Below are 22,806 nucleotides of genomic sequence, written 5' to 3'. Positions count from 1 at the left end.
TGTTGTCGCAGCATGCATCTGACTGAGAGCTCCGCTCTGGAGTCTGTCTGAATAAGTACTCCAGTCGTAGCTGCCGATTTGCACGGACAGCGAGTCGGGGGACTTGATGTACTTGCACGTCCTCCCGCGAAGTCCGGTCAAGCCGGAACGCGCAAATAGAGTTTGCCATGGCATCCCGTCGTAGAGAAGACGACCGTGGAGAGTTTCCTGCGATGGAAAAGGCAGCTTGAAGGAACCGGATGAAACGTTTATCCGGTAGGGGAAGTAATAATCTGCTCCAAAGCATAAGCCTCAGAGGCGTGCAAGACGGGGCAGTCGGTGAGCACAAGAAGGTTGTCGCCGTCGGCCTTGCGAGAGCACGCAGCGTTTTGTCGCTGCCAAGGTTATGAGAAGAGTTGTTTGGCGACCGTAACATCAGCCTCGTGAATGCCGGCAATGATAAGTATGGACGGGTGTGGCGCGCTGGGCGGCGTCGAGCGAGTAAGCTGCAAAACAACTGTAAAAAAAAAGAGAGTATGCTCTAGAGGCGTGTGCTCGGAAACTAGCCAAGGACAAGCGGAACGGAAACAGGGAGCGCTTACGGTCCGTGCGCCATCAAGCATCACGGGTTGTGAGGCCTCTTCTTATTGCGCCTTGACGTGTCTGCCCCCCATTTTTCGTTCCTTGTTATTTGTTCCCTTCGTACGTGCTCTGGAAGGCGCTAGAGTGTAGCTAATCGGTTTCCAAGCACCACACTCGCTACTTCTGGTCGTTTTTCGCAACGCCTTTTCTGCTTGTTGGTACCAATCCCGCCCATGGAGGACACCCAGGCAGCGTTAACGCAGCCCTACCCGCCCTATTCGTTCGATATCGACATGATGAAAGTGCGTTCGGCAGTCTCGCCAAGTATCATCCTAGTTGCTAGGAGGAATATTGATCTTTCTCTCTTTCTTCCTCCCAGCGCTCGATGGACCCTGCTGGCGGCCCTGACTCGAAAAAAGCACGTTGGTCACCCACTTCGGGCTCCCCCCGCGATGCCTATGCCAACTACGGATACGGAAACCAGGCCCAGCAGTCGCAGGCCCCACTCTACTCTACCCCGCCCCAGCTGTCCATCAACACCAATACGAATGGCGGTCAAATGAGCCCCAACTCTCTGGCTTCCTTCCAGCAGCAGCAGCAGCAACAACAACAGCAGCAGCAAGCTGCCGCGCAACAGCAACAAGCCCAGCAGAGTCCGATAGCTGGCTCGCCATACGCCCAATTTAACCCTTACAACATGTTGGCGATGGGCCAGTTCCCCTACCCGCAACAGAACTTCCAGCAGGTGTGTGGCCAATCCCTTTGGTATTGCCCTCCTTCTTATGACCTCGCAGCAAAGTCCAGGCGGTTTTTCGCCCCAGCGTCTTCCCACTCTCAACATTCCGGCTGCTCAAGCAGTCTACAACCCTGCTGCCCTCTCCGGCCTTCTTTCGGCCACTTCCCCATCGCCAGGCCGCACCGTTTACATCGGAAATTTGCCCCCTTCAGCCTCCGTTGACGAGCTTCTAAACCTCGTCCACTTTGGACCCCTTGAATCGATTCGTGTTCTTCCGGAAAAGTCTTGCGTCTTCCTCTCATTCCTCGACGCCCCGACTGCTGCAGCGTTTTTCGCTGATGCCACCCTCCGCAAGCTCACCCTTCACACTCAGGAGCTCAAGATCGGCTGGGGTAAACCGTCACCGGTGCCTGCCCAGGTAATGCAAGCCATCGCCCAAAGCGGTGCCTCGCGAAACGTCTACCTCGGTGGTTTGGACGAAAACATGACGGAGGAGCAGCTCCGCGACGAGTTGAGCAAGTTTGGGCTCATCGACCAAGTCAAGATTGTCCGCGACAAGAATATCGGATTCGTCCACTTCCTCAGTATCAGCATCGCCACCAAGGTCGTCAATACGCTTCCTACGGATCCGGCATGGGCGGGAAAACGCGTTAACTATGGTAAAGACCGCTGCGCTTATGTTCCCAAGTCCCAACAAGCTGCCGCCCACCAGGCCCAAGCTGCCGCGGCCCAATCGCTCCTCCAATCGGCTGGCGCGTTTGCTAGCCCAATTGCGACTATGAATCCGAACAGCTTTGCCAGCCCGATTGCGACGACGAACCCGAATAGCTTTGCGAACGGCTATGCGAGCCAGCCGGCTAGTGCCCATCCGGGCGGAGCGGGAGCAGGGGCCAATCCATTCACTGGTGGCAATCCTGCAACTGCTGGACCCAGCAGCGCGCATCCTGGAAGTGCGGGGTCGACTAACCCGATTCTGACTGGACAGATCCCAACGGTATATTTTACGTTTAACCGTTTGTGGACCATACTGATGTGTCTTGTAGGGCAACGGTCAACTCGCGTCGCCTGCTACTGGGTATGGTTACAACCCCTCGCCGTTTGGCCAAGATGCGCTCAGTGCGATGATGGGCATGGGTATGTTGGGTGGGATGATGAGCCCGATGAGCCCCGGTGGACTGGGTATGCTGGGTGGTATGGGTAAGTCCTCTTTTCTCTTGATTTTCGTTGTCCAGTTTCGGGATGTGGTTCTTGTCTTCTTCCGATTCCTTCTGTTTCTTCTGTCTACATCTTCCGCTATTCCTTTATTCGTTTTATCCGGGACTTCCCCTTTGATTCGACATACTCTATTTTATTACCTTTTGCTTTCCCCCCCTTTTTTTCGGAACTTTTTCTTGGATCATTCTACGCTACTTTATAATCTCCTTTACATAGATCCGGTTGTTCTCCAGTTCATTTTACTGTACTCCTCACTTTCAACTCTCTGTTATTCCATTCCATCCACTCTCTTTTCTCTCCGGTCGTTATGTTATGCTCACTACCATTTCCACAGCTGGCCTTCCTGGTCTGGGCATGGCTGCCGGCAATCGCACTGTCTATCTCGGAAACATTCATCCCGAGACTTCTACGGAGGACCTTTGCAATGCGATTCGCGGTGGTGTTCTCCAGAGCATTCGTTATATGGCGGACAAGCATATTGCTGTGAGTTACTTCCACTCTGACGGTCATATGATGTCTAATGGTATCCAGTTTATAACATTCATCGACCCAGCTGCAGCGTTTACTTTCTTCCAAGTTTCTTCGTACCAGGGTTTGACGCTCAACAACCGTCGCCTCAAGATTGGTTGGGGCAAGAACTCTGGCCCGTTGCCGCCGACATTGGCGCTTGCCGTGCATGCTGGTGCGACGCGCAACGTTTATATTGGAAACGTGGAGGATTTCGAAGTTTTCAACGAGGAGCGTTTGAAGGCAGACTTTGGCGAGTTTGGGGACATTGAGCTCGTCAACTTTTTGAAGGAGAAGTGAGTGTTGCAAAGCTTAGATATGTTCAATGCTAATTTCGACTAGGAACTGTGCGTTCGTCAACTTCACCAACATTTCCAACGCAATCAAGGCTATCGACGCTATCAAGACGCGCCCTGAATATGCCAATTTGCGTATTGCCCATGGGAAAGACCGTTGTGCCAATCCCCCGCGGTCAGGGCCACAAGGAGGAGGACGTCGCGCTGCTAGTGGTGCCGGCCCCGCGGCTGGCGAGCCTGTCAGTGCTATTGAGCCAGAGGGGGAGGTCGACTTTGAGGCTGCTGCTGCCGCTGCTCACGCAGAGTTGGAGGCAGAGCACAAAGAGGATGGAGCGGCTGAGGTTGCGTCGTAATCGTCCGCACTTATCAACTTAAATGGCGGACGAAATGGTCGTCTTGCCCACCGAAACAAACTCACCCCAAGTCGCTCTTTTAACCCAAATACCCCCAAAGTTTCTTTTTTCTGGCTCGATCTCCTCTCTCTCTCGGCAAACTGGAATGGAACAATTGCAATACCGAACAATCAAAGCACGCCCTCCCGTCCACACAACTCATAAAATCCGACACTCACCTTCGCCCCGCGTTTACCTTGAGCCTGGCTTCGGGTGATACGGGGAGGAGATCTCGCATATTCTTTCCGACGAGACGGACGGACCAGACAACAACAAAACGACCATGGCCTTCGATTCTTACGTCCCGTTGTCGTTCGTTTTGTCCCCCCCTGGTCGATTGTCCTATCTACCACAGTGCACCACCTTCCCCGGTCGCACCAGTTCCGCTTCCCCTTCGCGCTTTGACTATACTCTTGTTCCTTCCTACAATACTTTCATTTTTTGTTCCCCCTTGTTACCAAGTGTTTTCGCAGCCAGCGTTGCATTGCCAAGTGTTCTTTCTTACCCCTCCGCTTGCTGGCTGTCCTCTCACTTAATTATGCGTCCATTTATACTGTATAACCGTGCAAACTCTTTCTCTTCGATCCTTGGGTTTATTGGCGGGTTTTGTTTGGAGTCGTCCTGCCACGCAAGGCACAATTTGCTGCTTGGGTCCGCCCCCATCGCCAATTTCCCCGCTAATGGATGACGGGAAACGAATTTAGATGGATCCATCTTGCTCACACTCACAATGTAACAACACACAATGTATTTCTGTCGACAGTTAGCTAGTACTTGGGTGCAATGAATGGGTACGGAGTCTGTTTCGTGCCCATCAACACGTGACCTCGACTTGCTCTCTCTCTAAACGCACAATTGTCAGCCATTTGGAGGACATACGCCCTATCTGAGGCCACGTATTTGTCGTTCTATATTCCTCCTGGACATCTTCATTCAACTCAAGGCTTTCAACAGCGCCGACTTGAAGAAACGCGGCATTCTAGCATTCTACATAGGATAAGTGGTTTTTGGTCAACCCTCGGAATCTCGGAGCGATGTCATGGCCATAGCCGCTCACCACATCCACCACATGTTTCCGCATGATAACCTATGATAAGGAGCGAAGAGACCAGCTTCTGGCAACGAAAATCACCTTCCAGATTGCGATTCACGCGCTCATCAGACAGAACATGAGGGTTGCGGCGACGATGGCGAATCTCTTGCGTGGATCGTCTTCGAAAGCTTTGCCCGCTACGAAACACGATAACACCCGCGCCTCACTCTCTTTTCCACTGCCATGGCCTGCGGGGCCCTCTTTGTCGGCGCTTTAGCCCTCCTTCAAATCCAGGCTGCACTCGCGGCTGTGCCGGTCATTACCCTCGACAACGCGACGTTTACGGGGACTGTCGCTTCCAGCAACACACAGAGCTTCTTTGGGATACCATTTGCCCAGCCGCCGTGTGTTTTTTTCGCTATTCTTTGACCAAGCTGACAACGCCATAGTGTAGGTGATTTGCGATTCAGGAAACCTGCGCCTATTGCGCCATACACGGGCTCCTTTAATGCCTCTCTCATGGGGCCGTCATGCCCCCAGCAGTTTACTCGAGTCCCTGTTGTGTCTGGCTCGCTGCAAGCGCTGATCAGCAAACTGTGGGGAGACTATTACTCGGGGAAGTATCCCGACTCTGAGGATTGTACGTGGTCCTTTTCACCATGATTTTCATCTCATTCTAAAGCACTTAGGCCTCACTATCAACATTATAAAGCCAGCCAACGCCAACCCGAACTCGAAGCTTCCCGTTGCTCTTGTGCGTGCTCTTTCCCCGACCATATGTGGTTTCTCAAGGTGTTCCCAGTGGCTTTTCGCTGGCGGTTTCGAGTTCGGTACCCCAGCCAGGTACGATGGCACGCCCATCGTCGAGCGCTCTATTGCGATGAACAAGCCTATCATATATGTCTCTATCAACTACCGCGTCTCCGCATTCGGGTTTTTGGGCGGGAAGGAGGTCAAAGAGGCCGGCGTGGGCAACCTCGGACTGCAAGACCGTGCGTTGTCTGCTTCAATCACTCCCCCAAACTGACACAGCGCAGAACGGGAGGCGCTTCGCTGGATGCAGAAGTACATCTCCGCTTTTGGAGGCGATCCGAAGAAGGTCACCATGTGCGTTCGGTCTCCAGTTTGACTACAGACATTGACTCTCCTTAAAGCTGGGGCGAGTCAGCGGGGGCCATTTCGGTTGCCTTGCATATGCTCACCAACGGCGGGAACACCGAGGGTCTTTTCCGCGCCGGCTATATGCAGAGCGGGTCGCCGATTCCAGTGGGGCCTATCGACAACGCCAGCGGCCAGAAATGTGCGTTTTAGAAACACCATGTCCTCACTTTGCTGATGGTTTTCTAGTCTATGATGAGCTTGTGGCCAATGTCGGATGCCAATGGGAATTCGATACCCTCGCATGTCTCCGGACTATTCCCTATGACCAGCTGAAGAAACAGGTGGATGCGTCGCCGTTTTTCCTCGATTATCAGGTCAGTTCTTTGTGCTTCCGGTTGCTGTATCTGACCAGCTGTTTAGTCGCTTGTATTAGCATGGCTGCCTCGCGTTGACGGGGACTTCCTCGTCGACAACCCGCAGCAGCTTGTTCTTAAGGGCCAGGTTGCCAAGGTTCCCTTCATTGCTGGGGACTGCGATGATGAGGGCACCGTCTTCTCGCTCTCGACGCTCAACATAACGTCTGTCTTTTGTTTTCAAGCTAACTTCTGACCCTGTTGTTCAGATCTGACGCCGCGTTCAACGACTATCTCGCCACGATCTGGGCACCGACTGCCCCAAACTCCACCATCGCTGCCCTCGCTAACGCGTACCCGAGCGACATCACCAAGGGCTCGCCGTTCGACACGGGCATCCTGCATGCGCTGACCCCGCAGTTCAAGCGATTAGCTGCTTTCCAAGGCGACGCAGTCTTCCATGCCCCGAGGCGGTTCTTCCAAACCCAGCTATCAGGCAAGCAGAAGCAGTGGGGCTATCGTCAGTTCTTTCCCTCCTGCTATAAAACTGCGAACTTACGGTGTGGTATCCAGTTAACAAGCGCAACAAGGCAATCCCATTTGTTGGCTCGGTAAGTTTCCACATACTTGCTCCCATCGAGCTATTCGCTTACTACTACGTCTGGCCAGTACCACACCTCTGACGTTTCAAACGTCTTCGGCGCGGGCGAGCTTACGGACTACCTCGTCAACTTCGTGACCGACCTCGACCCCAACGGCCCCACTGTCCCTGCGTGGCCGCAATACTCGACTGACTCGCCCAATTTGATGACGTTCTACGATGCGCTGCTGACGAAAGATAAGACGGGGGTTTCGCAGGACACGTTCCGGGTCGAGGCAATGAAGGTGTTGACGGAGGCGAGCTTGGCGTTCCCGATATGACCAGCAAGCACGATTGTAGACCGAGTATAAATCGCTGTTGTAGCTTTGACCCACTAGAAAGATAGAATTGAATATGGAGGTACAATTACACCACAATACAGCAGTAGAATAAGGGTACAGAGCAATAAAACTAGTAAGAAAAAGACAGCCATGAGTAGTACATCTAACCCCAATGCGGAATAAACACCGACCAATTCGGTAAGAGATAGACGCCGCGCGGGAGGGCGCCAACGTTGAGAACAGCTTCTACCAGCAGAAACATCCGGATGACGAACTCGAAAGTCCCGACCACGACAACGGCAGAAAAGGTCTCCGAGTACCACGACGTCTCCCCCACCGCCCAAGCAAATGCGCCACCAAGCAAAAGGCCGCCACCGCTGATAAAGCACGATGCGACCCGCCAAAAGAGCTGCATCCACGACGATGAAAAGGTCGCATTCCAGCCAGCTGCGTGGATGAGCCCGTAGAATATTTCAGCGACCGTGAAGCCCAGAATCATCCTCTTAGACGCGTACTCCCATGACTCATAAGTGGGCACATTGGAGGAGCGGAGGACAAAGAATTCGGTGGGTTTCAGGTCAAGGGTCGTGTCTGTCTTGACAAGCTCCCATGCAAGGCGCCAGCGGAGGACACCCTCCGGCGCAAGGTAGAGGCTGTCCGACGGAAGTCCCGGTTTGCGGTCCAGGACACGACGTGTGATGTCAAATCGGTAGTCGTTTGTCCTGATGAAGCGGAGCCCAGTGCCGGGCAGCGTATCGGCACTAGAGCCTCGCCCGAGAACGACATTTCCGTCACGTGTGGCAGGAGGAACAGCGGAGGAAAGAACGGCATTCCGCTCGACTGAAACCCATTGGCATTCGGGGGTGCGAGCCATATACGAAGCGACCGCCTTGTTCGGGTGCTTGAGTGCCAATTTCCCGCTGAGTGAACTGCACATGTACATGTAGGCACATAGTTGCTGAAACTTTGGGATGTCGCTGGGAGGCATAGTGGGGGCGGGAAGGATCGTCGGGACGGAGATGTTCATCGGCTTCTTCGCCCACAACAGATACGTGAAAAGCGTATAGAGAGCATGAGCGCCCGTGGTGATCTCGAGAAGGGAGATGGGGAGATGTCTTGCGCCTCGCGCTATACATTGCAAGCAGAACCAGCCGGCTTGGAGAGCGACAAGTAGCTTCGCAAGCCCATCCGCCTTGCTTTTGTCTTTGATGTCTTCTTTTGATATTCGCGTCATGACTGCCGGAGCACGTTCGGCGAGGAAGAGCAGGCCATCGGGCGTAAGGGTACGACGCTTGACTTGGTGGGAAGAAACCGAGCTTTGTTGAAGTCGATCGCGTAGCCGCCCATAACAACGTAGAAACCGTGGATGAGCTCCCAGTCCGCGCCAAACGGAGGTAATGGGGCATTTATCTCGACCTGAAACTTCGATAAAGGACATACAAGAAACAGGAAAAAGACGCACATCAGGTACCTCCGACCGTCCACCCAGCCCAACGAGTTTTCGAAAAGACCTCCATATCGAAACGGTCTTCTTCTTCCATTTCGACCGAGCGAGTTGATTGACTACACGCTGGGCACTGGAGTACTGGTTCCAAGCGATGAAGGTGACGATCTCGGGCGCCATGAGACCGACACCCAGCCAAAGTATCTTTCGCATGAATTGGCGCGCCCCCGCCGCTGGCTCGGGAATGTTGAGATGGATAGCCGTCCAAACACACAAGCCGAGCGTGAAGACGCAGCTCGACACCAAGGTATATGTGCCCCTTGTCGTAGCTTCGTCGACCCACCAAGAAGGTCTGAAAAGCGTAAGAAAACAGGAAGAAGGTGGGAGAAATTGCGCACGACATCGATTGCTTTCTCAAGCTTGATTAGACGTTGGGGACGATTCGAGAAGAGGAGAGAAGTGCTGTATGCTGGTTTAAATGGGACCGCAATTCATCAGCACTGTCGGCCTGACAGAGAGAAATAGTACCTTGATTGGGCGACTACTTAGGCGCTCGGTGGCGTTGCGATGCGTAACCTGCCGACTGTTGCAGCCTTCTAATTTGGTGGCAGGTGGAGTGGGCTGGGGGGCCACATAATCGCATGGAGGAGTTCATGACTTCTGCCCCAGATGGAGGTTGGGATCAAGCGGATGGAGGTGTGACGGTCAACCAAATTCTTGACCAGTACTAGTACATCGAGTCTGAATCTAAATGCCGCCACTCACGGATACTTTCTCGTCACTCTTCAAGCCATAGCAGCCCCACCCGCAACGCCTTCTGCTGACTCTTATCGTGGAGTTGGCCCGCGGACCCAGGTGAAATGCGAGCCTCTCCATAAAACAAGGCGCTTCAAGGTGTACAAGCTCCACACTCCTTCTCGTACACGATGGCAGCTGCAAAAGAAGTCTCACGTCTGAAGACTGTCGCTTCCCCAACAACTTCACCTGGAGACCCATCCCTTCAAACCCTCACGTATGTTTCGCTCGCTGTTGTTTCTTATTGTCCATAACGCATTCACAGGTCTGCAAACCGCAAACTCGACAATCCGCTTCGGGGGATACCGCGAGAACGACTACTCAGCGATGTCGAGATGTTTGCGGGGGAGCAGGGACTGGAGGACATACTGCCCGAGCTGAGGAAAGGCGCGTTGGTTGCGCAGGACCCGGAAGGCATGTGGTCATAGCTTCTCTGTGAACATCACTAACCATCTGCCTAGCATTTAAGAACGTAGACATGCTCGAAGAAGAGGACAAATACCATATTCGGCGAGAAACTGCCCACAAGTATAGTCAAACTTGGCGCCTGTACTACGTGAACAACAATTATCGTCACCTCGCTTGGTTATAGAGTGCTGAAGACAGTTCTTTTAGATGGTCATTATGTCTTCCCTCGCTGCAGCTGTCCAAGGAATGGACGAGTCTGTCATTGTGCGTGTCGTACTTCTCATGTCCGCGCCACTGGCTCATCAAACCTCTTAGAATGGTGCTCAGGTATCAGCTAGCTTGCATTTCAATCTAAACATCTAACTCGTGGTCCAGATACTTTACCCACAACAGTTTGGTATTGGTAGTAACAGTCGTTGGTGACATTATTGTTTCATCTTCCTCGCGTTGACCACTTGTTATAGAACACGACTCATGGCTCGTTGGCCTTGTTAACTCGGCGCCTTACTTGTGCTGTGCCCTCATCAGCTGTTGGCTAACGGATCCATTAAACAAGGCGCTTGGACGCAAACGAACCATCTTCTTCACCTGCGCAATAAGTTTCGTTACTTCAACTTACTTGCATATGGAGTGCGGTCACCAACTTGAATACATGGTGGCACCTTTTCATTGCGCGATTTGTGCTGTAAGTAGAGCCAATCTTCGCAGTCGTTTGTATCCTGATCGCTTTTAGTGGCTTTGGCATTGGTCCAAAGGTAATTTATTCCCTTGAGAAGGGGCTAGCAAAGCAAAGATCATAGAGTTAGTCGTCCCTAGCTGGCACGCTGTCAATGTTCCCAAAACTATTCTGTTACTCTGTACTTCATCTTGAAATCTGACGTGTACTTCGCTATATATTTTCGTGCCAACACACGTCATCGCAATAGGTATAAGTACTGGCAGTACTCCTACTGCTCCGAGCCGTACCGCCATTGAAGACTGACCTGCCATATGATACCTTTGGCAAGTTAAGTGCTTTCCCTGCCTTTCAACTCTTCTGCCACCTCAATATCCTCCCACATATTGTCGAGACGATCACGAATATGCCTAAGATGTAGGCCTTCAAGTTTTTCAACCACCAGTAACATTAGACGCGGAGAACAGATAACTTGCGGGGCAACTCACCGTCATCTTGATCTGTGCCGTATTCCTCCTGGCGACCCCAATTCCGATTTCGCTCCCATCTGAGCGCAAAAGAGCCCGCGTCAACACCAAGCACGTTGAGTGTCGGATACCGTTGCGTGATGGACTGGCGAATGGTGCGAAGCTTTTGCACGGTGAGGCCAGGAAGACAGCCACGGCGACTTGATAGCCAGGTCAAGGAAAGGGTCTGCAGCGTCGGCGTGAGAAGCGTAGCAGGGATGGAGGCCAGTTCTTCGAGATAAGCTATAGCCTGCGTGGATCAAGTGTTTCTGCTCAGCAAGGGGACACAAGGCGACATACTACACTGTGTCCGTCTGGTGTGACTTCATCCATATGTGGCATGGCACGTAATGCCAGATGCTTCAAAGCAGGAAAGGCGTTTGTGAGCAGTTGGAGGCCCGCAGGCTGGACGAGCTCAAGTGCTCAACATGCACATCTAGAAGTAATAAGGATGCACTTTGAAGGCGGCGTGATGAAATGAAGGAGAAGAATGGTTCGCTCTCTGTTCTCCGCGAGTACGAGTATCTGCACAAGAGAATGCGGAGCTGCGTGGCGCGCCGAATAAAGGCCTCCATCAAATGACGAGACACTGTGGAGAGCTTTTTGACACAAGCCAGCGTCGCCCCAAACCCATTGACCACGTCCGCAGCTTGAGCAGCGTCCACGTCGCCAATAATGTGGAGTTCTTGGATGTTCGGGCATTTGCGGAGTAGAGCGCTGAAGCAAGTATCATTCATGGCAGTAATAGAGAGATGCGTGAGTTGAGGAAATGTGGCGATGGAGTCGAGGGTCGTGTCCCCAGCAGGTAAAGTACAGCGAAGTGACAGTTGACGAAGCGTAGAGGGATTGAGCAATGGTAGATATGGGACAAGGTCATCGCCGCCGTTGGGATAGCTGTAGTTACTGGTTAACGAGAAGTTCCGGAGCTGAGCAAGCAGGAGGGCCCGGGAGACCGCCGTCTCAGTTGGTAATGGCCCCCACTGGCACATATGCTCGATCTGGAGTGTCCGGAGCCTGGGTAAACAGAAGATTTTCCGAAATTCGAGGTCCGTGAGCGGTAAATCAACGAGCTCGAGAGACTCTAACTGCTCGAAGCGCTCGATTTTGGAAAAGATGGTTGTCATTAGCCAGGAGGCGGCATTGCGGTCGTCGTCTGTCGTGTCGGCTAAGCGCAACATCCATGGTAGCCAAGGCCGGATCCGACAGGAGCGAACGAGGGGGGAGATATGTTTGGAGCACCAGAACTCGAGCCTTTCTGGCTCGGCTGGGGTCGGTATGTGGTATTCCAGCATTTCAAGTTTTCCCCGCAAAGGATCTGTTTTATACGGCACGAAGTTAAAGTGGGAGAAGCGCAAGGGTCGTGCCAGCGCAGCAAACGTCCGATTGGTCATGAAGATGGCGGGTAGGGACTCCCTGGGAAGGCGATTAAATATCTCCAGCCAGAGTTCGGAAGGGAGTGTCGAGGTATGCTGCATGATGGGCAGCCTTGTCGTTGTGGCATCTCTTCCTCCATCCAGCGGCATCCAGCTTCAGGTTGTGAGAGGCAACGGCCGTTGTCTTAGGGCCTAACCTAACAGGATACGAGTTAGCAGTGTTTTGTCGTTGGCGAAACGGAAGCGGGATCTGGGTGTGACATCACCACCATCCGTTCTTTCCTCTGCACTCCCATGTCATCGACCAAGCCAGCCTCTCTCCAGCTCAAAAACACGACCCCAATGGAGGTTATGACAACTATCCTGCTGCTGGAGAGTATAGTACACGGAGAGAAGGGCTGAAGAAGAAGGAGGTCGAGGAGAAGATATGGCAAGATGCTTGAGAGCCTGAGGATTGGTGCGTTGTCCTAACTCTTGGCGCGCAGTACTCTTATGATTCGCTCAAGCTTTTCGTCGTCTTACATTCGCTCTCCGGAAAAGCCAGCACAGCAACTCTGGCACGACAAATACTGTGTCGTCTCAACCGTTCCGCCAGACGCATCGGCTCTTCTCCACACACCTATAGTGCCCGCTTATCCCCTCTAGTTAGAGGGGCAAGGGGGGGGGGGGTTCTCCCTCTAACTAGAGGGGTTTAACGCGATTGCCTATGCTTTCTTAAACTTCCTTGTGAGTGTTAGTGGACATCCTGCTCAGCGGAGGCCCAAGTCCTCAGAGGTTAGTGGACTCATCATGAGTGTTGGTGACACCACACTCGCAGCTATCTTCCTCAGCCATCAAACCTCTTTCCAGCTGTGATCCCGACACTACCCGACCCCCCGCCCACTGTCCCGATCTGATGGCGCATCAAAAGATCAAAGTTGTGCGCTTCATTTAGATAAGCCTAGATGTATCAATAAAAATTGAATATCTAAAATATTAAGGAAGATATAAGACTTTTGATCTAATGATCTGCGATCATAAAATCAAAATTGTAAAGAAGGTAATTCTAGCCAGTAATGTAAAGAAATCAAGTTGAAATTCATTCTCTCTAATAAAATATAGGCTTATGATGTATGTAATATGTTCACTGAAGTTAGTGGACAACATATGTATATAGATAGGTATATAGGAAGTTTCTGGACATATATCCATACTATAGGTTATTATGACTATTCATATACCATATTGAAGCCCTTTCATAATGATTTCATTGAGCAGTTATCTACTAACTGTCCTAGGCGCAGAGCGAGAGGGACATCTTACCTATATTTGTCAGTATGTACAGATACCATAGTAGTAGGTAGGTCTATATACCCTACCACATGATCCAGATGCCAAATTTAAAGAGGTAATGATGTTACAGATCCTATAATGCCCTTCCACTCTAATGAGAGGGGATAAAAGGGCATTATAGAACTAGCTACCACCACAACTACAAGTATACTTTCCTGAGTCCATAACTACTTACTCTATCATATATGCACAATACGTGGTAGTAGTGCACAATATGTGGTATATTATGTTATCCCAACCAGAGGTGTCTACTAAGCCCCTGTCCACTAACTTCTGTATTCGGTCTATACCAATCAGTGTGTATGAGGGTGTGTACCCTACTAGATATCTTGGATATCATGTACGGAATAGTATATAGTGGTACACTACCCCACCGTATCATGGTGGTCTAACTTGACTAGTGTGTCCACTAACTTGGTATCTAGTGTCCACTAACTTCCAGGGTACAAAAGTTAGTGGACACCAGCCTATATTAATTAGTGTGTACAGAGGGTATGTACCCTACCAGATATCTTAGATATCATGTACAGGATAGCCTATGATGGTGTCCTACCTTACTATGACCTAACTTGAGTAGTGTGTCCACTAACTTCCATACCCCGGAAGTTAGTGGACACCTAGTATATTAATTGGTATGTACAGGATGTATACCCTACTAAATATCTTGGATATCATGTACGGGATAGTATATAGTAGTACACTACCCCACTGTATCATGGTGGTCTAACTTGAGTAGTGTGTCCACTAACTTGGTACCTAGTGTCCACTAACTTCCAGGGTACGGAAGTTAGTGGACACCAGCCTATATTAATTAGTGTGTACAGAGGGTATGTACCCTACCAGATATCTTAGATATCATGTACAGGATAGCCTATGATAGTGTCCTACCTCACTATGGCCTAACTTGAGTAGTGTGTCCACTAACTTACATACCCCAGAAGTTAGTGGACACCTAGTATATTAATTAGTATGTACAGGGTGTATACCCTACAAGATATCTTGAATATCATGTATGGGATAGTATATCATAGTACACTACCCTACTGTATCATAAAACTTGAGTAGTATGTCCACTAACTTCAGTATCTTGTGTCCACTAACTTCCAGGGTACGGAAGTTAGTGGACACCAGTCTATCAATCAGTGTGTATAGGAGGGGGGTGTACCCTACCAAATACCTTGGATACCATGTATGGGATAGTATATAGTGGTACACTATGCCACTGTATTATGGTGGCCCAACTGGAAATATGTCCACTAACCTTCTGGGTACCAAAGTTAGTGGATCTCTCCTCAGAGTTAATAGACATTACACCCAGTCAGTTGACCATATAAGGGTTCAGGTTTGGCTAGGTTTAGACATTGATGTATTCTGACCCTGACCCAGACAGAACCTACCCTGAAATTCTATGAGTTGACTCTGACCTACAGCTCTATCCTACAGGCTATGAGCATCTATGGAATCCTGTGAGTTTCTTCCAGGGAATATATACCATACTATGTTATTGTGCTTGCCTGTTTCAATATGGCTAGAGAATCGGTTAAACCCTCTAAGCCTGGATAATGTCTACCAACTCTCTAAAAGTTATTGCATATTAATTGTGTAATAACAGAAGCAATAATACCTTAAAATACATAGGCCTGGTGGTATATCCATGGGTGTATGTGTACTATACCCCAGATACTTATTCTGGAAGTTCAGATGGACTCTGAGACATTATTCATGTGCCAATAGGTTGGCGTCCACTAACAAAAATGTCGTTGCACATCAATTGGTTAATAACAAAAGCAATACTGGGTCAAATCATATGGGGTTTGCAGCATATTGATTCGAATACATGCCCGATGATGTGTATCAATTTGTAAGCGATTCCGAGAGATATGTGAAAATTAGTGTGAACGCAATATGCCTTTACAATTCAAGTTCTGAACCAAGGTAAAATCATGTATCTATTTTCTTGACAAAGTCAGAATCGAAATAGATGTATGTAGTATACCTAGTACATCTGTTTTGAGAGTTTAGATGAGCTCTAAGACCATTATTTATGCACCAATAATAGTTTGGCGTCCACTAACAAAAATGTCGTTGCACATCAATTGGTTAATAACAGAAGCAATACTAGGTCAAATCGTATGGGGTTTGCAGCATATTGATTCGAATACATGCCCGATGATGTGTATCAATTTGTAAGCGATTCCGAGAGATATGTGAAAATTAGTGTGAACGCAATATGCCTTTACAATTCAAGTTCTGAACCAAGGTAAAATCATGTATCTATTTTCTTGACAAAGTCAGAATCGAAATAGATGTATGTAGTATACCTAGTACATCTGTTTTGAGAGTTTAGATGAGCTCTAAGACCATTATTTATGCACCAATAATAGTTTGGCGTCCACTAACAAAAATGTCGTTGCACATCAATTGGTTAATAACAGAAGCAATACTAGGTCAAATCGTATGGGGTTTGCAGCATATTGATTCGAATACATGCCCGATGATGTGTATCAATTTGTAAGCGATTCCGAGAGATATGTGAAAATTAGTGTGAACGCAATATGCCTTTGCAATTCAAGTTCTGAACCAAGGTAAAATCATGTATCTATTTTCTTGACAAAGTCAGAATCAAAATAGATGTGTGTAGTATACCTAGTACATCTGTTTTGAGAGTTTAGATGAGCTCTAAGACCATTATTTATGCACCAATAATAGTTTGGTGTCCACTAACAAAAATGTCGTTGCACATCAATGGGTCAATAACAGGAGCAATACTGGGTCAAATCTAATTCCAAATAAAATCATGCGCCCGGTTTCTCAACAAAATCACAATTGACTTAGATGTATATGATACACTTAGGACTTCCAACCTGAGAGTACATCTTGAGCTTTACAGAATTATTTATGCACTGCTAATTGGTTCTACTGACTTTCAAAAGTTATTGTGAGCAATACTATATTTATCCTCAGGAGAAACTCACAGGATTTAATAGATGTATATAGCCTGAAGCATACAGCCGGTGTCCACTAACTTCCGGGGTATAGAAGTTAGTGGACACACTAGCTGGGTTGGGCCATATGATACAGTGGGGAGAGTATACCGCCATATATCATCCCGTACATCATATTCCAGATATTTGGTAGAGTACACACCCTATACATACTAATTGATATAGACTGGGTGTCCACTAACTTCTAGGGTATGGAAGTTAGTGGACACTAGGTACTAAAGTTAGTGGACACCTCCAGTTGGGATACTATAATACAGTGGGGTAGTATACAGCCATATACCATCCTGTACACCAATTGTATACCAAGGTATGTGGTAAAGTTCACACCCCTCCACACACCAATTAATATACTGAGGTGTCCACTAACTTCCTAGGTATAGAAGTTAGTGGACACCATACCTAGGAAGTTAGTAGACACCTCCAGTTGGGATACTATGATACAGTAGCGTAGTACACAACCATATACTATCCTATACACCAAGTATCTGGCCAGGTACATACCCCAGTATAGACCAATTAATATACTGAGTGTCCACTAACTTCTGTACCCTGGAAGTTAGTGGACACAGTAGCCAAGTTGGGCTACTATGATACAGTGGGGATAGTACACCATCATATATCATCATGTACATGATATTCAAGGTATCTGCTAGGGTATCTCTGTACATACTGATTAATATACTGAGTTGAGTGTCCACTAACTTCTGTACCCTGGAAGTTAGTGGACACACTAGCCAAGTTGGGCCACTATGATACAGTGGGGATAGTACATCATCATATATCATCTTGTACATGATATCCAAGATATCTAGTAGAGTACATAACCTATACCTACTGATTAATATAGACGGGGTGTCCACTAACTTCTGTATCTAGGAAGTTAGTGGACACCTTCAGTGAAGATATTATGATATGCTACATCTCATGAACTGCTACTACATATAGTGCCTGCGTGATAGAGTTAGTTATAGACTCAAGAAAGCATACTCATAGTAGTGGCAGTAGCTATTTCTATGGTATTTTAGAGAGGGAAAGGCATTATAGAATCTATAATCTCATTATACCTCGTTAAATTTAGTATCTAATATCCGGATCATTTAGTAGCATATATGAACCTACCCTACCTACTACTATATATGACATCTGTCTACCAACTTGTAGCCTGTGTCTAGAAAAGTTAGTAGATAACTGCTCAATGAAATCATTATGAAAGGGCTTCAATATGGTATATGAATAGTCATAATAACCTATAGTATGGATATATGTCCAGAAACTTCCTATATACCTATCTATATACATATGTTGTCCACTAACTTCAGTGAACATATTACATACATCATAAGCCTATATTTTATTAGAGAGAATGAATTTCAACTTGATTTCTTTACATTACTGGCTAGAATTACCTTCTTTACAATTTTGATTTTATGATCGCAGATCATTAGATCAAAAGTCTTATATCTTCCTTAATATTTTAGATATTCAATTTTTATTGATACATCTAGGCTTATCTAAATGAAGCGCACAACTTTGATCTTTTGATGCGCCATCAGATCGGGACAGTGGGCGGGGGGTCGGGTAGTGTCGGGATCACAGCTGGAAAGAGGTTTGATGGCTGAGGAAGATAGCTGCGAGTGTGGTGTCACCAACACTCATGATGAGTCCACTAACCTCTGAGGACTTGGGCCTCCGCTGAGCAGGATGTCCACTAACACTCACAAGGAAGTTTAAGAAAGCATAGGCAATCGCGTTAAACCCCTCTAGTTAGAGGGAGAACCCCCCCCCCCCTTGCCCCTCTAACTAGAGGGGATAAGCGGGCACTATAGGTGTTAGATTGGGTCGTCGCGGACAAGGAAGGCTGAAAGCGAGGAGTCTTTTCAGCGCTGAACCCATGCCAACTACAAATGCAAAACTCCCCTCATCTGCACCCGCGTAAAGCATTTGCTCTTCCCCGCCGACCTCGAGGTGGATGACTGCCTGGCCGATTATGACTCGAATCCAAGGCCAAACGAACAAGCAAACGAACATGCAACTCACCAATCTCCCATTCCTCCTCTTCCTATTCACCTCCTCCACCTCCGCCTCCATCCCCATTGCCCGCGCTTGCCACCTCCGCCATCCGCGTCAGCTTTCGGCCATCCTTCCCAAAACGGCCAGATCACGTGCCACGCCGGCCTCCGCCGCCGGAAGGCCGTCGATTTACTCTCAATACATCTCGACGATTGCGACGCTCAATCGAGTGTATCTCAGGCTGCTTCCCGTCGAGTTCAATCAATACCCCCTCGTCCTCATGCCCTTCCTCTGTCTTCAAAGCCAGACATGCGCAGATGTCGTTTTTTGCCGCCTGGTCACTCAAGTCGGCCACGCAACAGACCATCTTGCAGCAGGGCGAAAACATTGCGTTAAGGTGTACAAGCAGTGTCTCCTTCTGCCAAACATCATACCCCTCACGTCTAATCTTTTCCCTGGCGCATTTTGACCGTCATCGGCGGGTCCGTTCTCCAACGTTTGCCGATGCGCCTTTCGTCGAGCACGTTTTCTGGGCAGCCGACCGACACGCCAAAGATCTCGATGTATCTCTCCCGGTACAGCAGCTATGGCTTCCGCTGTCAAAGCGGGGGGTCTTTATCGAGCACATCTTCTGGGAAACAACAACGGGCATGTAGGCTTCGCGCTGCATAGCAGTATCCAGGCTCGAAAGGGTGTTCCATCATGAAGATCAGGGGTTATGGAGATGATGGAGAATGTCTGCTTGAGCATGCTGTCTCACCATCGTCGGCCTTCACGTCTGGTGCCACCGGTTTAGAACCAATCCAACGATACTCTATCCAAGTTTTTTGCTAGTCTCTTTTCCTTTATCACTACATTTTTCTCTGTTTATGGACCAAGAATTGAAGCATCTTTATATATCTAATGTTGTACAACAACTCAAGCATATTATTGGTCAACACCCCAGTCTTTCAGCTTCTTGCACTCCCAGGATTTCCGTGTTGGATGGCCATTTGGCATCACAACTTCGACGCCAAACGTTCTCTGCAGGTGCTGCAAGTCGCGGATGTCCGCGTCCGGAATACCACATGGCGCAAACTCGACGACAAAGCGCGCGAGCTTCAGTTTGCGCTGAACAGGGTCGGAAGACATGTCCGCCGCGGCTGCACGCATGGCGATTCCGTCCAGGAACGGACGGATGTTGACCGGGGCTGGCGTGGAGGCGGGGATGACGAGGGCGAACGATTCGAGGTTGGAGAGGAGGCTCAGCTCGGCCAGAGACGTGGAGCACTTCTGTTCCTCGTCGCGGCTCATGGGAAATGCGGTCACGGTCAGATGTTTGACTGGGTGGACCGTGTGTGAGGTGAGGAGAGCATGGAAGGCGGCGTAGCTGGTCGGCGTGAGGAGAGACAGCGAGGTCACAGTCGCAGCGGAACGCAGGACACCGGGGTCGATAGAGGACTCGATGATGAAATCATCGAGGTCGGAGAGGCAGAGAGTTGTTAGGGCAGGCAAGAGGAGGTGGTCGAAAATGGAAGTGCTGTCGTCGACCACCAGCGACAAAGTTGACAAGCAGGGCAGGAGTAAGTTAGAGGCTGGTAGGTCTGCTTCTTCGAAGAGTGAAGGGAGCGACAGCTCCTCCAGCGCTTCCAGATAAGTGAGGAGAGTGAGGATTTCAGTATACGTGGCTGGACGAAGGATGGTCAGTTTTTGCAGTTGATGGGTGGGGAATGAAAGCGGCAAGACCAGGCTGGGAATGCTGATGGACAGCTCTCGGAGACTGGGGGCATTCATGAATACGGGGTTCTCGCCGGTTTCGATCATGCTCCAAACATCAAACACGAACTTGGTCAGCAGCGGAAAGTCGAGGTGTGCATTTGGCGTGTCTGAATCGGGAGCCGCCCAGTTGAAAGGCCACTTGATGCAGGACAGGGATGCTTCCACCCATTGAGAAGCAGAGTCAAATATGCATCGAGGGAGGTTGTCCGCGTTGTCTTCGGGAATCGAGAACGCAATCGGCAGTCCTTGTGCGCGCCGCAAGAAGTGCTCGGAGAGAGTGTGTCGCTTGCCCCCGTTGATTGAGTAGGAGGTGCGCGTCCAAAGGTGCGGGTCCGCGACAGCAGTCCGCCGCCAGCGTTGGCAGACAGCGGTAATTCGTAGTAGCATGCGGTTAACGTCGAGGGAATGTGAAGACGATACTGCTGCCGCAAAGATGTGGCAGAGTATTTCGGCAGGGAGAGTGTTGATTGGGTAGACGACAGTAGATAGGTCGTCTTGGAGCGCTTCGAGACGGTCCTCGAGGATTTGTAGCTGGGTTTTCAGTTTATGAATCGTCTTTTTGACCTGCTCTGCCTCGTCTCTGAGTTGAGAGATGATTGCACCATCAAGAGGAGGTTCTGGTCGGCGAGGGGCACGGAAGAACGAGAGCGCCTGGACAGGATCGCGGCCAGACATGACAAAAAAGCTGAAGCAATCTTGACGGTCAAGCGGTGAACAGAGCAAAGGTTGGAACATGACTTACGGAGGACTCGAGGCACCCAAGTGCAGAGCTGCCCAAGATTAGAACAAGAACGGGAAGAGACTTTTCTGCGGTCTGGTGGAAGTTGTTGTCAACGAAGATCGTCGCGTGTCACACGTCATCACTCTCTCTTCATCTCCACCACCCTCGGTCAATGCCGTGGCTCAGAATGCCCACGAGCCGGCCTTTCACGATCCACGCATCGCCAAAGAGGCCTGCAGGCCAACTCTAGAGTACCGAGAGAGAGAGACATGGGTGACGGCACAAGTGCAGAGGCGAAATCTTGGGTGTCGAAGTGTGTATTCTGAGCGCTGCCCATTGAATGTCTCTGCTCACCCATACGCTTCCAGCTTGTTCACTTCCCGCGGGCACAATGGCCGCCCGCATTCACCCTTCCACACCGCTGCGACATCCCCGTCTTCGACAACGAGATTTACAAGAGCAGTCATTCGCGCTACGACTGGCAAGCGCAGACGCCAACTCGTGTGGAGGGATTGGGAAGCCGCTGGGGCGGACACTGGGAGAGAGCAGCGTGTGCTTTCAAGTGCCTTCGATGTTTATTCCCTGCTTGACTGGCCAAACAGTTCCGTCACGGAAATCTTCAGCCTGAGAGCATGGGTGCGCGCCAATACTAATTGGGAGTCTCTGCTCACGCATATCCTTCCAGCCTGCCTCGCTAGTAACAGCTCTGCTCCGCGGGCACGATCGCCACCCGCGTTCACCCTTCCACACCGTGACCGCTGCGGCATCCCCGTCTTCGACAACGACAGCAGACATTTGCGCTACGACTGGCAAGCGGAGACGCCAACTCGTTTGGACGGCTCGGGAAGCCGCTGGGACGGCGGATCCTGGGAGAACAGCGTGCGTTCTAAGTGCTTTGAAGAATGATTTGCCCCGCTTGACTGGCCAGACAGTGTTTCGATCTGGCGAAAGCCTGCGGCCTGAGAGCATGGATGTGCGTCAATGCTTCTCCGTGAAGCAGTGCATCACACACCAGCTCAGACCTGCGCACCAATCTTCGCTCGCCGGACTATGTAGGAGGGAGGGAGTTTATTGTGGCTTGACGAGATATCGAGGCGAGTAAAGCTTACCACTCTTTCATCTCTCTTGTACTTATCTATTTTAGCTCCACATTTCCTGCGTGTTTTAATCGACATACTATATACTCCCGCTCGTCAAGCTGTTTGCGATACTGCTTGCCTTTCTATTGGCATCACAGCCCCCAGCAATACTCTTTCCGACAGTGTCGTTTCACGCTTACAGTATGCGTAGAGAACCACGATAAGTTGGTCGAGCAACGCTCCATCTATTCCCCCATGCCCTCAGGCTCAATCCCGGTTCTTCAGTCGTGTTCATCCACTTACAGCGCGTCACGCTGGCGCTCGTCTTATGCCCACACAACCTGGCTTTGCAGAACACACCAGGGCTGTACATGTTTCGCCCATACTGGAGGTGCTTCTTTAGTAGTTTGTGAACGACGGGAACGGAATTCCACTCCAGCAACCCTCGAATCGTCGCGAACGTGTAGAGCAAAGGCTTCTGTCGGCAGGCCCGTAGGGTAGGTGATTATCTCCCGCATATTGTTCATGCAATCCTCATATTATATTCAGTGTCGAACACGGTCGTTGCAAGGGGAAACGAATCA

General features: G+C 49.9%; 6 protein-coding genes across 6 annotated transcripts; 4 read left to right on the top strand and 2 right to left on the bottom strand.

Annotated features, from left to right (window-relative positions):
• Positions 1-435: 435 nt before the first annotated feature.
• On the top strand, positions 436-3,668 carry MIND_01375700 (uncharacterized protein; the record flags this gene model as incomplete). Its single annotated transcript, XM_037370177.1, has 10 exons — positions 436-513; positions 571-681; positions 728-775; positions 825-863; positions 941-1,306; positions 1,356-2,291; positions 2,341-2,494; positions 2,847-2,995; positions 3,044-3,315; positions 3,362-3,668. 10 exons carry the CDS (start codon positions 436-438, stop codon positions 3,666-3,668), a joined length of 2,460 nt encoding a protein of 819 aa, XP_037213178.1.
• A 1,315-nt stretch (positions 3,669-4,983) lies between these two features.
• Positions 4,984-7,115, top strand: MIND_01375600 (Carboxylic ester hydrolase; the record flags this gene model as incomplete). Its single annotated transcript, XM_037370176.1, has 11 exons — positions 4,984-5,144; positions 5,190-5,380; positions 5,430-5,494; positions 5,543-5,732; positions 5,778-5,847; positions 5,895-6,040; positions 6,088-6,215; positions 6,262-6,419; positions 6,464-6,714; positions 6,768-6,805; positions 6,864-7,115. The coding sequence occupies 11 exons, from the start codon at positions 4,984-4,986 to the stop codon at positions 7,113-7,115; spliced, it is 1,650 nt and encodes a 549-aa protein (XP_037213177.1).
• Positions 7,116-7,278: 163 nt separating this feature from the next.
• On the bottom strand, positions 7,279-8,962 carry MIND_01375500 (uncharacterized protein; the record flags this gene model as incomplete). Its single annotated transcript, XM_037370175.1, has 4 exons — positions 7,279-8,411; positions 8,477-8,531; positions 8,578-8,911; positions 8,958-8,962. The coding sequence occupies 4 exons, from the start codon at positions 8,960-8,962 to the stop codon at positions 7,279-7,281; spliced, it is 1,527 nt and encodes a 508-aa protein (XP_037213176.1).
• Positions 8,963-9,814: 852 nt separating this feature from the next.
• On the top strand, positions 9,815-10,534 carry MIND_01375400 (MFS domain-containing protein; the record flags this gene model as incomplete). Its single annotated transcript, XM_037370174.1, has 6 exons — positions 9,815-9,910; positions 9,970-10,026; positions 10,078-10,089; positions 10,138-10,177; positions 10,227-10,447; positions 10,496-10,534. The coding sequence occupies exons 1-6, from the start codon at positions 9,833-9,835 to the stop codon at positions 10,532-10,534; spliced, it is 447 nt and encodes a 148-aa protein (XP_037213175.1). The 5' UTR covers positions 9,815-9,832.
• Positions 10,535-10,769: 235 nt separating this feature from the next.
• Positions 10,770-11,343, bottom strand: MIND_01375300 (uncharacterized protein; the record flags this gene model as incomplete). Its single annotated transcript, XM_037370173.1, has 3 exons — positions 11,245-11,343; positions 10,927-11,194; positions 10,770-10,861 (listed from the first exon to the last, which is right to left on the bottom strand). Exons 1-3 carry the CDS (start codon positions 11,284-11,286, stop codon positions 10,770-10,772), a joined length of 402 nt encoding a protein of 133 aa, XP_037213174.1. The 5' UTR covers positions 11,287-11,343.
• Positions 11,344-21,305: 9,962 nt separating this feature from the next.
• On the top strand, positions 21,306-22,138 carry MIND_01375200 (uncharacterized protein; the record flags this gene model as incomplete). The annotated part of the gene is made up of 3 exons (XM_037370172.1): positions 21,306-21,456; positions 21,512-22,022; positions 22,076-22,138. Exons 1-3 carry the CDS (start codon positions 21,413-21,415, stop codon positions 22,136-22,138), a joined length of 618 nt encoding a protein of 205 aa, XP_037213173.1. The 5' UTR covers positions 21,306-21,412.
• Positions 22,139-22,806: the final 668 nt, after the last annotated feature.

Source organism: Mycena indigotica (assembly GCF_014461135.1).
Source record: "Mycena indigotica strain 171206Taipei chromosome Unknown Mind.scaff0017, whole genome shotgun sequence".
Taxonomy (NCBI): domain Eukaryota; kingdom Fungi; phylum Basidiomycota; class Agaricomycetes; order Agaricales; family Mycenaceae; genus Mycena; species Mycena indigotica.
Note: the sequence above shows the minus strand (reverse complement) of the source record. Positions and strands in the feature narration are given on the sequence as shown.